The following is a 16,537-nucleotide window of genomic DNA, read 5'->3' on the forward strand; positions in this document are numbered from 1 at the left end:
CCCCCACCATTGCCATCAGCGAGAATCGATCATGAATATCGGTCTCTGACTTACAAGACCTTATCTTAAGACAGTCTTAAATATAAGAACAGACTGAATACCAATCACAAAACCGTATTAGCAATTACTTTAGACAATTGTAAAATAAGACTACGGATAACCGGCTTTGGAACAAAATAAAAGGTTTGTTCGTGTTGCTTGAAATCCCTTAATTATAATAGGCTTGTTCTTTTTGGCTGAACTTTTGCACCAGTTCATCTTTCTTTCTCTTCTTTCCTCCTGGAAAAAAAAGGAAGATGAACTGGTGTAAAAGTTCAACTAAAAAGAACAGGCCTAATGTTTCCGCTCAAAACGAAATAAATATATATTCAGATGTTAAAAAAAGAAAGTGAAATAATAGTGTAAAAAGTGCTAGTAAGCACTAAAGCGAACAAATCTAAATATATATTCGAGCGTTGAAAGAAAAGCAAAAATTCTGAATGCAATCAGTTCAAGCAATAAATCTGTTCATGTTACTTAAAATCCCCAAAAGTTTTTGCATTTAAAATGAAATATATAATCGGGTGTTAAAGAGAGAGAAAGCAAAGATGCTGAGTGAAAAAAGGTGCAAGCTACGCGAACAGACTTAATGTGAACAAAGGACAGAATGTAGATCTTGAAATAAGATGAAAATAACAAAAATTCGAAGACAAAAATATTTATAATTTCGTTAGTCAATAACTAGTGACTTTGTTCACTTTTCTACTTTTCACTTCATTTCAAGCTACATAATCAATCCCCTGATATAATTATGTTCAGCTCAAATTTTATTTTCTACCACTTTGCATGAAATTTTGACTGGAAAAACAATCGTGAAGCAAGAATCAAAGAGTCTAAAATAGTTGAAAGACAAAATGTTAATTTTTTTTTTAATTTAATTGCTAATATCCAATAAAAATCGGTTCTAGTTTATTTCTCAGATAACAAAAAATTAATATTTCTATCCGTGTCAATAAAATACTGCAGATTCGTTCGACAAATTAATTGTTTCATCATCAAAAATAAACTTCCCGATCTCTAAATATAATAGGACAAGGTACTAGGTTTATATAAATGGGAATAATTCTGGATGCGCAATTCCTCAATAACGACGCATTTTTCTGACGAGGCACGTGTTGTCGTGCTTACATTGTATCTTTATACAACTATTCTTATTCCATTATCTATCATACGGCAACGTTACTTTTTTTGCAAGATTGTTATACTGTTGGATACTTCACCGTTTTTGTTCGGTATTACATTCAAAAATCTGTCAGTGATTTTATATGCTTGCTTTTCTACCGTGAACATACTATTAAAAAGGAGAAAAAACGACACAAGCTCGCACTACAAACGGCAGAAAGGAAAGCATATATAGGGTGCGGTCCACATGGCACTACAAATGCTTCGGAGTGTTTGATTGACCAATCGGAAGAAAGAATTTTACTAATTGACCAATCAAAAAATGCTTCAAAGCATTTGTAGCATCAAGTGGACCGTAACCATAGTCGCGGAATAATATAAATCGGAGTTAAATACAAAATGAAATCTCTACTGCTGTCGCCGGTCTCGTGGGTTTCGGTGATTGATTTTGTAGCAGCAGCTGTCCACTTTGTTGAAAAATTGTCGAAATTCTTGCTAGGAGGGGCGCGACTTAATGGAATGATGATTGGACGAATGAAGAGATCGGTAGTAGTGAGGAAGAGTACCTGTGAAAAAAAATAAGTAGTCTACGTTGTGTATATGTATGCCGTATATTTGTAAATTACAAATCAGGTTTTATGTAAAATATATATTCATCGACATCTGTCAACAAAGAGGGCTAAAGTAACAAAAAAACTGGGACACTTAATTTAAATTAATGTTCTACAAAAATATAATAGACACTGATAATGATTAATATTAACGAATAGGTAAAAAGACATTGAGAGAGATTGCCGCTAGAAATATCTTAAAGCAACGACGCGAAAAAGATCAAGATTCCGATTATGCGGCAACTCACCAGCGGTTACAACGCGAATTGCACAGCGTTCGCGAATGAGGATTTTCGTTAGTACGGCTGGTGCCTCTGATTTTGGCGACCACCACCTCCTCCTCCTCCTCTTTGTTTGCCACCATAACCGGAGCCACCTGAAACAATGTCGACACTGTACCATTAATTTTTTTACCTTTATAGCACAAGTATATAGCTACAATTATACAAATATAATTGCACAAATTAATAACGTAGAACAGATCGAAACTCTTATAATATAACGCACGCACATCTCGATAAGAATACACTACGCTACTAACAACAATCAAGTACTACGAAAAAAGATATTACTACTGACAATAAATGTAAGAACAAAGAGGCTACAGGCTAAGGTAGTAAGCTGCATACTACTCCATATCCTCCCTTTTGATACGCATCTCTCTAGGGTTCTAGTAATTCTTTTGCCACCCTTTTTTTTTGTTATTACAACAATGATTAAGCAACATGAATTTGTAAGCAAAAATGACAAAAGCAAAGTAAATAAAATTTTCTATTTTGACACTTCTACAGTCAAAATTAATCGAAATTTATATTTAGATTATATTTATCAGACTGTAAGTTTGGGGATTAAGTTGCTCTCGTTGCAATCACAATGGGTTACAAGGATGGGTGCAAATCTAGCGGTGGCAAAGCTAAATGTAAAAGAGAGAAAGAGAGAGCAAAGTACAAAATGATGGGTAGTAAAATATATCAAGGAACGCTGTAATGCGTACCTTTACCGCGTACACCACCGCGCCCGCCCGCGTAGCCACCTTCGTAATTACCACCGCCATAGCCATAGCCATCTGCGTTTCATGAAACACATGGTACAATGGAGTCAGTATCCGCACGTACCATTGAGATTTCATTGCAAGAAGTAAAAAAAGAAAATATTAACATCACGACGGCACAAAAAAAAAAACCAATTCGAATAGTGAGGATTCTAGTTCTAGAAGAATGTTGCAAAGATACCCTCCGATCGCCAGGATACTGACCATTTCATGACAGAAAGTACCCCACCCTAGGACATTACTTATAAATTCAAATTTAATTTACTATATATCTGCTATGTGAAAAAGAACAAAAGATAATCACCACCATATCCGCTGTAATCATAACCACCGTAACCTCCGTAACCGCCGCTGTAGTAATCGTATCCCCCGTAACCGTCGTACCCACCGCCGTAGCCACCTTGGCCGTAGCCACCGCCATAACCGCCTCCGTAGCCCTGTCCCCATCCACCCTGTCCTCCGAATCCGCGACCCCGACCGCCACGAGCTCCTCTTCCTCTACCCATCATTCCGCCACGCATCCCACCCATTCCATCCAATTTAGGTGTTGCCTTCTTTACATCCACCTGTTAAACAAGATCAAAATGGATTTAAAAAATTGTGTTTGTTGATTTCTGAATAGTAAAAAAATTGAATTTTAAGTTTAATAACTCCTCTTTACTATAGATAAAAGTTCAATAAAACTCACAGCTTTCCCATTGATAGTCTGTTTGGGTGTCTTAAGAAGTTCGTTGACTACTTGCTCAGATTCAAATGTAATAAAGCAGAAACCTTTCCTTTGGTTCTTTGTCTTATCAAATGGCATCTCTACCTCGACAATCTGGAAGAGAAATATGCAATAATTCCTTTTTCTTTCGATTTATTCCTTGTATTCGTTTCCAAGTAAAAAATATTTACGTTTCCAAATTGTGAAAAGAAGTTCTTGATGTCGTCATCAGACAATTCCGTTGAAAGACCACCGACGAAGATCTTTCCATGCCTAGCTTTCGCTTTCTTGGGGTCAACTTTTTTGTTGTTAATGACATGATCGCCAGCTGACATAATCTACAAGAAATCATTAGATTTAAAACAATAATATATATAAACCAATAAACATAATGCCAATCAGAGCCATACACAAGATGAACGCATGTCATTCAATTTTATTAGTATAATACAATAATTATAGACGTTTCGGATTCGTTTCAATATGACAAAAGAATTAATTACAGAAATAGAATTTAATAGTTGTCAAATAAAACAGGAACATTAAATGGGAATAATCTGCGATCAGACGTAGTGTAATTTCTTGCAAAATGTAATTATGTTAAGCGTTTATTTATTAAATTTCCAAATTGATTTGAAGAGTAAAATATAAAATATTAAAAATTATCGTACAATTTTAGGAGAATAGAGATTTAATTCTGACAAACTGACTTACATGATTACAAGGAAAGTCTTTTGGTAACTGGTTCGCACTCAAGCGCGTGTGAGTCATGATAAAAATCATGATATATATAAACGACAAAGGTAGTAAAGAGAGGGAAACATCAAGTCCTTGTAAATAAATTTAAACAGAGTGGATCAATAGATTCCGTATCACTTTTAATGTTCAAACCGTTAATTCGTTTATTAATAAAAATCATTTCTGAGGTCAATCTTTTATAAAAAAAGTTTTTTTCGTCTAAAATTTTAACATTCTTCCAATTAAACTCATGAGAGAATTCCAGTCTGTGTTCAGTAATAACAGAATGTTGTTTTCCAATTCATATGATTTTTATGTTAACGAACATAAAAATCATAATAACAGTGTAATCACGGATTACTCCAGTTTAATTTTACGACTACTTAGTACTGAATTCTATTTCTGTAATTAATTTCTTTGTTATATTGAAAAGGATAATAATTATTGTATTATACTAATAAAATTTAATTATACGTATTCACTATGTTTGATTCTGATTGGCACTATGTTTACTGATTTATTTCTTTAGAGCTCTTCTATCTTTAATTTGTAATATATATATATATATTTTTTTTATATACATATTCATAATACTTTTTTCATTTTAATATCTACAGATTAAAAAAAAATTGTTTAATTACCTTATCGAGAGCTTCGGCCTTTGCAAAGACAATAAAGGCAAAACCTCTCGATCTTCCTGTGTTGGGATCTGTTTTAACATTAATACTCTCAATGTCACCATAAGTGCTAAAATGTTCCCTTAATTCCTCTGAAATAAATTAAAGATATTCGTGACGGATTTCTGGATAAAACGCAATCTATCGACGATTGGAAATTATTAAATATAAGAATACTCACTGTCAGTAGTTTCCCAGCTCAAACCACCGACAAATAATTTTCTGTAAACAATAAACAGAAATAAAAATTTTAAGCAAATGTAATAGAGAATAATATGTTTGCCGCCCTAACTTTCCAACCGCTGTATCGCGGTGTTATGATAATTGTAGTAATATTATTTTAATTGAATTTATATAGGCACATAATATTAAAAAGTAAACGAAAGAGAGAAATAGGAATTGAATGTGCCTGTATCAATCATCCTGATTACTTCCGGTCAACCTGCAAAGCAATGGAACTAATTTATTTTACCAAAGAAAGAACAGATTTTTTAATAGTTATTAAACTAATTGCTTCTAATGAATTTAATGTTGATTTAATGTCATTCCTGTGCAAATTAAAGTTGTACTACAATTTAATAGAATGCAATTGATGGATGATCCATGATGCTATCTGGAAAAGGCACTGCAAAAAATTTTGTTGTATTTAACAAGCACGATAATAGCTATTTCTAATAGGGAATAGGAATTCCAATTGCAGCAATACACAATGTAGGTGTTGTCCTACATATAGATTTGGAAAAATAAACGTTCCTTGCGTGTGAGACTAAACAAGATTCGTTATACTGATAATAAGAGGTAAAAGTTACAAGATACCATATTCCTAGAACAAATGAACTTTTATCAAGATAAATGTATGTTATTGTACAAATTACATATGCAGTTGCTACGCGGAAGCGTAGTAAAATTAAAGTTACGGAGAGTCGGCGGCTTTGCGCACCACACAGGTCAATTCGATTTGAACACCATATATAACAAGTTTTATATAACAAGTGAACAAGTGAAAAGTATTAAAGGAAAAGTTTTAGAAAAAAAGTACATATGCATAAATATGTTATATGTGTATGTGTGTGAGTGTAGTAGAAAAAAACGCATCAAAAAAAGTAAAGTACTGTTACGATGATCCAAATAAGCTACAACTCCAGTTGAGATACTGCTGCCCCTAAAGAAAATACAAATAACTTCTCTAAAGTTACAATTAAATCCCGATTATTAATTGACCCAAATTAGTGGCATGTGGTAGATCGACTGCAACTCTATATTGGAAAGCTAAAAATTAATTTCCACATTACAATAAATTAACTACAATAGATAAAATTGGTCACTGCACGATTTTGCTTTTTGTTCTTATCTCTTATTCTTTGTTATTTTTTTTTATTGGAGTTCTTTTTAAACAACATTATTATGCATTACATCAGACACTTGTACATATAAGGATATTTTATCTTACAATTCGTCAAGAAGGCTTACATTACATACGACTTGTCTTGAGTCTCGAGATACATTTTTCATACTTTTTTTTTCACATTTAAATAACAAGCTGCAATATGTACACATTTTGCTGTTTTTATCTTTTCCTTAACTTTTTTCCCAGCGATGTTAAGTCTGTACTTATATATGTTTATTGAGATATATATATATATATATACATTATGTCGTTTTTATATCATCTATTGCTGATGATAAATACCATGGGTACCAGTCTCTCGCCGGTATCTGTTGTCAGGTCAGGTCACAGTTAGCCAGTTGCAAGCAGCCCGCCATAATCGCACTGGGACGTTTTAGCCACCTGCAGACCAAGTCACAGAAACTGCGTTAATGGCGTTCCGGAGCCTATTGGAGATGTTTGCATTGATCCTAGTGTCTCTGTGCATTTGCTCATGCCCAAATAATCCAAATATCACTCAAATCAGCGGAAATTACTCTACTCTGTATTATCCAGCAGGCAAGTGTGTGTCGCTGCGACACACGTATTTGATCTCAAGTAACATTTAACTCGATTTGACTCCAGGTACTTTCGTGTCGTGACGTAACATGATGGACTTGAGAATTCGATGCTCGACTGTTCACAATAATTCCGACCCCAAAGTTCATTCACGAAGCCTCACAGTTCAATTCAGAGAGATCCCACACAAGCATTGGACGGATTTGTCAATCGTTTTCGAGCAATTGACTAATCTGAATTTGACCGTAAACTGTACTGTGAATAAGGAAAGGATGACTCGTAACTTGTTCAAACGTGGATTTTCAAAATTATATTCTATAAAAAAAAATAGAAATACAAATACAAATGTCATTTCTTAGAGAGTATATTATAAGTAGATCTACATATACATACAAACTTTATCAATGATGAAATTGTGACTGCCCTCCATTAATTATAGGACTAGAAGAAAGTTTAAATCGGCTAAGTAAGAACAGAAAGAAAAAATTTACAAAAAAAGTTAGAAAGCTTGAAAAAAAAAAAATCAGATGGACACATACCTCATAATAAATAACACATGTGTAAAATTGTAATCACAGCATAATAATGAATATAAATTACATATTTACCTTATCTTTATTTGACTAAGCAATATATTTCAAATAGATTTACTACGAGTGCATAAGGTATCGGTAGGATGCAATAAAATTGTTCAATTGTATAAAAAATTCACATTTTTTTTTCAAATATTTCTGTATATAAAAATATCTGACTTGTAAACAATTCCTTTGATAAATAGGGTACCGAGCTGCAAAGTGACGTCAGATCTGTCGTGCCCGCGTACTCTCTGCGTTTCAAACGACGCAAGCATTGAAGGGGAGCATTGAACGACGTTATCACGGTAATGAAGAGGGGAAGAGGAGGAGGAGGAGGGGGGAGGAAAGAAAGAAATAAAGCGGCAAAAAAAAATCGAACATGAGCGTGGGAACAACATGCGACGCGTAGGAGTCTTTTTTGCTATGGGTCGGCCGGTCGGCGCGAAGAGAAAGAAAGAGAAAGAGAAAAAAAGACGCGTCCGAGCTACAACAATAACGTAACTCCCGCCGTATTCGCGGGGGACGCCGGGGAGCAAAAAGAAACGCACCGGCGAATGCGTCGCGGCGTAGCGACGCGGGATGATCGCGCGAGCGAGCGATCGGCGAGCGAATGGCGACCGATGCGCGTGGATTACATCTCGCCTCAAATCGGCCCATCGCCATCTTGTCCGTGCCGTGTCGGAAGCGGAGACAGACCCGCCGCAAGAGACGCCGACCGAATTCGCGGGAAACCGCCTCGGCGGGACGCAAACGCCAATCGTAATCAGTTTACCGTTACCGGGATTACCGAGGAATGCCGGACACCGCGAACTATGCACGATCACGCGGCCGGATCTTACCGGAGTTTTCAATAGATTGATGAAGGAATATGGAAAAAATCTTACCTGTCCTCCTGCGAGTCCTGACCATTCTCTACGGCGTCTCCGCCGCCACCGTTACCACTCTCAGCCTCGCCGTTCTTCTCGAAATTTTGCTCCGCTACGTCGTCACTGAAGTCCTTGTTCTCTTGCTGATCAGCCATTGTTTATAGTCGCGTTTTATGCACTCGTCGTGTCAACGATACAAGGGAAGATCGAGAATACAGAAATTAATCACAATCGCACTTATATCGGAGGACGACTTCGGCGAGATGGATCCACGGTCAAGGGAGACGGAGTGAAGTGAGAGACAATGAATGGAACGTCCGCGTCGGTTTTTGGAACGCCGAATCGACCTGCTCTCTGTCGGAAGGAACGCGAAAACCAAGTTGGACAAATTCGAATCTCGACCAATCGGGATCTGTTGAAGTTTAATATCGATAGTATCAAAAAATTTATAAGATTATAAAACTAAAACAAGGGCTACGAGCTAAGCTGGATCTTAATGCTAGATTAACTACAATAACATAAGTTTATTAACAAACGTTTCGACCCCTATTGGGTCATTCTCAATGTTGAAATTACAAATTGAACTCAACGACTCATTTAAAAAACAATTATCACTTGCCAACACATATGATGATTTAGACGGTAAATGTAATATAATATAAATTCAACATCGTGTATGTAAAATTTCGATATGGATGGTTACGAGCATTATTTAATATATAAACCTGAAGAAATAGATGATAAAATATTCGGATAAATAATTGTAGATGCGTTACAACGCATTATACGCGGTCATCAAACGATCTTATACAGTGATCTTAAAATCGCAGTCGCAACCGTTCTGACTTGCACTCTCAAACCGACAAATAAACCAACTTTAATATTGTCTAAAACATAATTAACGAACAATTGTATAATAATTTGCAAAAATAAAAGCAAGTCGCAAGCTATCAAATTTCTCAACTCATACACAAAATTTCCATTATGATGATACGGTTATATAAATAAAATAGATATAAAATTAAAAAAAGTTAAAAAAAATTTTTTTACTTTTTTTCGATTTTAGTGTAACATTTTAGTTTATTTTAGTTTTAATTTAATATCGATGTTATAAAACTAGTCAATCATAGCTATTCCTCTGAAGAATGGAATGATGTGATTGATCAGTTTCATAACAATGTTACCTTCGGCATGAATGGAGCCATGTAAACGTAAATTATTTATAATTTATCAACTTATGTCTTAATCTGTAAGAATTGACCAATCACAGTCGAATGAGGGAAATAACGACTATGATTGGTTTAAAGCGTTTTTTGATTGATCAATCAAAGCATTTGAAGCAAGACTTTTACCACAGCTGAAATTGATAAAATAATTGATTTTTACAGTTTAATATGAAAAAAAATTTATATTACAGACAACGAATTATATAATATAGCTAGAAATTTTACAAGAAACACTTCCGCTATTAAATTAATTAGCAATTAGATTAGCGCACGTCGATACTTACAACCAAATGATTGACCCGCTTTTCATCTTCAGTTGGGAGGCGCGCCGTCAGATGGCGCTATCAGTGTTCTCAAGAATTCGCCGAGGTTTTGTTGGCCCCCTCCCCTCCTCGTGGTCGGCATCTGGCCTCGCGCGATGATTAGATTAATTAGATCGTACGGTTAGGATCGTCTAGTTTGTAGGAATCGACTGACTTATATTTGTTATTATGGCTTCCTTGGTTGCGGATTACGGGACTTCCTCCGGTTCGGACGGCGAAACGGATGACGACGTTTCGGATAATGCGTAAGTTTGGGACGTTGCGTAAAAGCCGCCCTCCGAATTCCGATCGCTTCTGCCCTACTTTCTTTTCTTTTTTTTTTCCGCACTCATTGGCGCGATTCCGCTCCAGTTTAATCTTTCGCGAAGTGCACAATGCTGACGATCATAACGTGGGACTGGCAGAATCTGTCACATTACAGAATGAGAATTGAGTTTGACAAATCCTGCAAACGCGAAACTTGATATATTGGGTGTTTTCCATCAAGAGATGCAGTTATCTATTTTTTATTTATTTCTCACTTTCGTCAAATATTAAGTATATACTTATTTCACTTTGCGTTTGAACAATGTATACTACTTCAGCTGTAGAAAACAGACCTATAGTAGCAAAGTGATCATTTTATTTTTGTTCAATATTGATAGACAATATGGGTGTATATTTACTTCTATCAATGATAGAAGTAAATATACACCCATATTGTTTATCAATATTAAACTATGATTAGTTTAATATTGATAAACTTTAGCAGAGTAACTATAATTTCGAGTGTGTCAATCTACTTTTTACCTTCTAGTTCTAGAATAAGAATTAGTTATAGCGAATTCAATTAGACGCACTCAGTGCGCACTGGTGCATATTAAAGCCATTGTACACAAAATGTAAAGATATGTTTATAAATAAACATAGAAATTGATTAAATCTTAAAATACCCAATATATTTTATTGTACTATTAGATAAAATATATATTTTATAATTCAAAATATTTGCATTTCATTTTTATACTTAAATCAGTATATAACGGGTTTAATATGCACTAGTACACACTAGTGCTTCTAATTGAATTTGCCATTAGAGAGATAGAGTAAAAAGTTTAACCCGAGAGAAAAGTTAAAGTTAATCTACATTGATAGAAATAAGCTGTAATTATTCACTGTGTCACACTGTGTTATTTTATATATGTTTATATATGTTATGTTTAATAGATATCTCTTGCTGGAAACACCTGTTAAAACCTGCTCTACAATGTATATTTTGTTTTCTGTTTCTTGCTTTTTATATCTTATTTTTTTCCTTTTTTGCAACCATTTTATTGACATTGGCGTTTCTTGTCTCTTCTGAAGTTCATTAGCTTTTATCTCAAACCACAAAGAACGAAGAAACTGGATAAAAAATAAAAAGGCAAGAGGTAAAAAGTGATAAAAGCAAGAAACAGGAAATACATAGTAGATCAGGTTTGAAGATTAAGGAATATTCTTCTTAATATTATTGTCAATATTACAATGAAAAAAAAGAATATTTTCCCAAGCATTCATTTGAGTTCGGCAACCGGTATATACATACAGAATGCGGCTTGTTCTTTGTAATCTGATATTGCCTCACCGTTAGCTTTAAGGGTGTGGAGAAGGTGGAGTCAGATGAAGAGGACGAAGAAGAAGAGAATAACAAAGAGGAGAACAACAGGGATAATGGTGGACACGTAAGAATAATTGAAACAACAGCTTCCAAAGAAAAGCTTCCATTACCCACGCCAGATTTCAACAGCGCGTCCACGTTACTGAGGACTTCAGTATTCCTGAATCCATTTGTTGAGGCAGAGCGAGCAAAGAGTGCGATCCTGGAGAAGCATGTAAAGATGACGCCCACGTTAGACGACACGAAGATGATAAACGGCCGCAAGATTTGCTGGAACTATCGGAAGGGTCGTTGCCGTTTCGGCCACAATTGTACTTTCGCCCACGACTCGGATTTGCATCGCAGCGCGGCCGAATTGGAGGCCCTACGAACGCCACAGGAAACGCTGGTCTGTCAAACTCGGTATAATGGGCAACAGCAACTGCAGCAGCAGCAACAGCAGCAGCAGCAGCAGGTACCGCCGCTCGCGAACGACGACGAGAATGAGGTAGATCAGGAGAACAATCAGACAGCGAACAGAAAGCGTAAGAAAAGGCCCGGCCTGTGCCAATTGTTGCTTCCGAGTAAAAAAGTCTATAAGCAGTTTAAAGCGCAACAACAACAACAGCAACAACAAACCAAAACTAGATGAATACTATTTCTTTATTTGATATAGTAATAGGTTGATGAAATTGTCTTCTAGCCGAGTCGTTATATATTTTTTGCGAATCGGAAAATACGCGCAATATGCATCTCTCCAAAATATTAAACAGACCTTGCGGACACTTTTAATAAACAAAAATTATGAAAAAAATTTGGCAAAACAGAAATTGTGAGAAAGTAAAAATTATAGGAGAAAAAAGATCATAGCGAATAATTTTAAATTCATTCTTATATTACGCTTTTGAGAATCGAATTTTCATCTTTTATCAAAAAATAAAATGGAACCTATTAGCGTATAGCGATGAGACTAACCGAGATCTTGCATATTTCATCTAAGGTCTAGCTTAATATTTAATTAAAAGATTGCGCGAATAAAAAAATTTGTTAGATATATAAAGGAAAAAGAAAAAATTCCGACTTATGCTTCCAATATGAAGAAACATACGATGTGTAGAATAGGAACTTTTAATTAAGAGAAACTTTTGTCTCATAAATTCGCAAAGACTATCCAATGTGTGCACAAACAGACGCATGTTGCGATCTTCTTAAAATTCGTCTTTTGTAACGCAATGAACGCATAAATCATGTCTTCTTGTTATTTCGTTTTCTCATATTTATCATCTTTAGCTAATTATTTACTAAATATTTGATAATACTGTTTGTGAGAGTACCAAATAACATTTTACGATTCCATACATAGAGTATGTAATATCATGATAGAATCCGACTGAAATCACATTTTTACTTCCGACCGAAACCGAAAACGAATATTCGGTTGTCATTCAATTTCGGCCAAAAACGGAACCAAAACCGAAACTTAGATAAGTCTTATTAAAAGAAAAAATGAGAGAGAGAGAAGCTAAAGGAGTTATATTTTTTTCAGCCGGAGTCGAAGTCGATAATTTTTTGATTAATTTTATGGAGACCGTATGATTTTCAGAAATCATGACAAATTTATGTACTCTTTAAAAAACAAGATTTTATTAAAATATCTAACTATAATAATATAGCATCCTCTTTTAAAGAAATCAAATGTTATTGAGGCCATATCAAAGCTTGTCTTAAGCACAAATTGTCTTAAGCTTAATAAACGAGTTAATGATTAAAATCAAATAGTTATTTTTTTAATGCTCACCGGCGCGTTGCAATTTGTGCAATTTCGGTTTACCCACCGAAATTTTCTCTTAATTTCGACCAAAACCGAAATCAAACCGAAACCCCGATTTTTGTCCGAAACTGACCGAAATCGAAACCTCCAAAATTTCGGTCGGACTCTATGTCATGATATTTGGCGAATTAGGAATACATCCCGCTTTCCACATTCTTTATACCCACATGCGAAGAAACATCCTATATACCTGACACAATAGTACTTCCATGCGTTTTTGTGAATTTAGGAGTAATCCAAGCGCAATTGCTTGATTATATTCCTCTTTTTTATAAGATATAAATCTTTATTTTTTTTTTTACATTTCCTTATACTGCGATCGATGAGACAAATCGATACTCTTAAATCAGATGTAATATTGTAGATATTGTGAATGATGGAGAAAAGTTGTTTAGTAATACATTAATCTTTTTAATAAAAAAGCAATTACGATAATAGATTGAAACAAAATAGAAGGATCGTAACAAACTAAATGTTTACTTTCCACTCTAAGGGTAAGTCCACAACCTTGCTTTAAGAGGCCGTAAGCTGTAAGTTGTAAATGACGATATATCGGCCACAGAGCTTATACTTTTAGGCCGTAAGAATAGGGTTTTGCTCTATTCGCTTAAGTCTAACGGTTAAAGCCTAAAGACTGCGCAAAAACAGTCTAAATACAGAAATTGTCACTTAATCTCTTTTGACTTATGACTTAAGGCTTCTTAAAACAAGGTTGTAAACTAAGTGGTTAAACAGTGTTTTACTAATACGTTAATTGTCTGTTGGAAAAAAGGATAATGATAAATAATTACGATAATAGATCAAAATAAGAGAAACAGTGTAGAAAACTAAGAGTTTATCTAAACTGTAACTCGAAAAAAGAGACTCCTCCTTTGTGAGGATTTCTAACAGGTTGCCAATAAATGATTCAGCTGTGCTGAAACAATGTCTTGCTTAATTCGTATTTTCTTCTATACCTAATATATTAATAAAATGTATAACGCATAAATACCTTTAAAAGACTGCTACAGCAAAAGGCAAATATTTAAAGTTTAATTTAATTATTTAATTAGAAAAAATAGATAAAAACGTAAAAATGAATCTTTAAAATTTTTCATTTAAGGTTATTCAAAAAATATATCTTTAATCACAAGCCATCCTAAATGGAATGTTATTCAGAAATGTTAAGTAGAAGAAATAACTACAGAATTAAAGTGAAAATTAACTTTTCATTTAAAAGAAAGAGTTTCTTTTGAAATGTTTTAAATAGGTTTAGCACATGGTGGAGACATAAGACATGATAGGCACGTGACATTGTTTTATTAGACGCTTATGGGTACAACGTTCTGTTCTTCAGATCCATTATCTACGTAAACTGAGTGCGTATTGATAACTCACCGTTGTATCATCGAATGAAAATATAGACTTTCGTGTTTTTATACATATATATATTTTTATAATATATACATATATATTTCTTTCTCTTTATTTCCGCGAATGAATGTTTCACAGGCACTTCATCTCTAAACAGTAGCAAAAATTTGTGAATGATTACTTTGGTGTGTAGAAAATGCGAAAGCGACACGTATGGATAAGCGTCATCGCAGAATTCATCACCAAGTTTTAGGGTCACGAGCAAAATATACAGGATCTCGTAAGTTATACTTTTCCATCATCTCTTTTTCCAGTAAATCTTTTGTCCCGCTGTTTGTGAGATCTCTCGCAATTACATCGACAACACATATTACAATTAATCACAGAAATGATAGATTCAAAAATAATTGCGCCACATTATATACAATTAACTTAATTACTTCTAGGCAAGAACACCTATTAAGTACTGATATATTCGATCGTTAAGAATTTACCATTATTACAACAGGTTGTTCTACGCCATTGACATATTTTTTGAGTGAGTTATCAGATTACAATTTCATAAGATCTAAAGACTTAGGAATTCCTATATACTAAAAAATATATACAAATCTCTCAGAAAGCTTGAGAATACTCTATAAAAAAAGCTTTGGTCTGCCCAACGATAAAAAAGAATTCATTCTCATATTAATTGCTCGAAAATATTTCGAATACAGCCTTGTACTATCTTCAATCCTTAGTCAGAAAAAACTTTATAATTCAATTTTCTTTTATAAAAATTGAAATCGAAAATTCAGAAAAATTTAATTTAAAAAATAAAAAATATATAAGTGTGTGTGTGTGTGTGTGTGTGTGTGTGTGTAGGACAGCTTTTTAAAAACAGTAATAAAAGAAACATTGGATAACACCTTAAAAAGTGTTATACAAGTATCTTTCCCTCCAATTAAATAAAAAACCTATTATTCTCTATAATCAAATAAGCTAATTTTAATCTAAAGATTTTAGAAATTCACAATTTCCAATCTTAATTAGAAGATAAAAATATTATATTCCGAGGAATTTTGTACTAAAATTGCCGCAGGTGAATTCGTGCTTCAAGAATTTTGCGAAATATCTCGATATTAATTTATTTTCTAGTATATACACACGTCGTTAGAAATGTCTAGCCATCTGAATTTGCAGGAGTATTGAGGTATGTTCAAGAGGCGCGTTCCTTTTTAAATATTCGTGTATTTAACTAATGATTATTCAAAAAACGATAACGTAAACTTAAAATTGAATTAAATTTAAACAATTGTCACATTATATATGCTGTGAGAAAGGAAAAATACGACAAATTATGCAAAAAATTATGTAAATTAATTTTTCAATTACTTTTTTTATTAACTTAACTTTTAATTCAAATTTCATTATGGATCCTTGTATCTCAACTAAGTTGAATTTACCAGGCTATTAACTTTAACTTAACTTAGTTTAAAAAAAAAAAAGTTGTCTTATCCAATCCTGCTTATAAATTATTAAGTTTAGTTTCAGTTTAGTTTGAATTTAGTTCAATTTTAAGTTTACGTTATTGTTTTTTAAGTAACTATTAATCATAATGTATGAATATTTAAAAAAAAAGCGCGCCTTGAACATGTCTCGATACTCCTACAAATACAAATAGCTAGGCATTTCTGACGGTGTGTGTACATGTAGAAATTTATGCAAGTGCTAAAGATCTGATAGCTCACTTTAAAACTTCGCTTTTAAATTTCGATATTGCAGTACTGTATCAGCTATGTATCGCAAAATACTACATTGTTGGAACATAAATTTTTAACATCTTTTGTGACTTTTTTTTACATTAAGTACGTTACAGA

The 16,537-nt window shown here is 33.9% G+C and overlaps 2 protein-coding genes across 4 annotated transcripts; one reads left to right on the plus strand and one right to left on the minus strand.

Moving 5' to 3' along the window:
• Positions 1 to 1,645: 1,645 nt before the first annotated feature.
• LOC108759938 (RNA-binding protein squid) lies at positions 1,646 to 8,628 on the minus strand. Of its 2 annotated transcripts, XM_018505669.1 has the most exons (9): positions 8,349 to 8,628; positions 5,126 to 5,166; positions 4,909 to 5,036; positions 3,721 to 3,867; positions 3,512 to 3,643; positions 3,128 to 3,389; positions 2,767 to 2,838; positions 2,021 to 2,148; positions 1,646 to 1,727 (listed from the first exon to the last, which is right to left on the minus strand). In XM_018505669.1, exons 1-8 carry the CDS (start codon positions 8,483 to 8,485, stop codon positions 2,069 to 2,071), a joined length of 999 nt encoding a protein of 332 aa, XP_018361171.1. In that variant the 5' UTR covers positions 8,486 to 8,628; the 3' UTR covers positions 1,646 to 1,727; positions 2,021 to 2,068. The 2 variants fall into 2 exon arrangements, with proteins under 2 accessions (XP_018361171.1, XP_018361172.1); XM_018505670.1 differs by lacking the exon at positions 2,767 to 2,838.
• A 1,301-nt stretch (positions 8,629 to 9,929) lies between these two features.
• Positions 9,930 to 14,295, plus strand: LOC108759953 (uncharacterized). 2 transcript variants are annotated; one of them, XR_001940064.1, is made up of 3 exons: positions 9,930 to 10,124; positions 11,489 to 13,823; positions 14,050 to 14,295. XR_001940064.1 is itself a non-coding variant. In XM_018505691.1 (2 exons), exons 1-2 carry the CDS (start codon positions 10,048 to 10,050, stop codon positions 12,144 to 12,146), a joined length of 735 nt encoding a protein of 244 aa, XP_018361193.1. In that variant the 5' UTR covers positions 9,930 to 10,047; the 3' UTR covers positions 12,147 to 14,295. The 2 variants fall into 2 exon arrangements, 1 of the variants encoding a protein (XP_018361193.1); XM_018505691.1 differs by having other exon boundaries at positions 11,489 to 14,295.
• The last annotated feature ends 2,242 nt before the right edge of the window (positions 14,296 to 16,537 follow it).

Source organism: Trachymyrmex cornetzi, unplaced genomic scaffold, assembly GCF_001594075.2.
Source record: "Trachymyrmex cornetzi isolate Tcor2-1 unplaced genomic scaffold, Tcor1.1 scaffold21, whole genome shotgun sequence".
NCBI lineage: Eukaryota > Metazoa > Arthropoda > Insecta > Hymenoptera > Formicidae > Trachymyrmex > Trachymyrmex cornetzi.

Bases quoted from the DNA above. Each gene is read 5' to 3' on its own strand.
- LOC108759938 (XM_018505669.1), bottom strand. From the start codon at position 8,485: ATGGCTGATCAGCAAGAGAACAAGGACTTCAGTGACGACGTAGCGGAG. The intron at 5,167-8,348 runs GTAAGATTTTTT...TATTGTTTACAG, and splicing joins CAGGACTCGCAGGAGGACAG to AAAATTATTTGTCGGTGGTT. The intron at 2,149-2,766 runs GTACGCATTACA...ACATTGTTTCAG, and splicing joins CGGTGGTGTACGCGGTAAAG to GTGGCTCCGGTTATGGTGGC.
- LOC108759953 (XM_018505691.1), top strand. From the start codon at position 10,048: ATGGCTTCCTTGGTTGCGGATTACGGGACTTCCTCCGGTTCGGACGGC. The intron at 10,125-11,488 runs GTAAGTTTGGGA...CCTCACCGTTAG, and splicing joins GACGACGTTTCGGATAATGC to CTTTAAGGGTGTGGAGAAGG.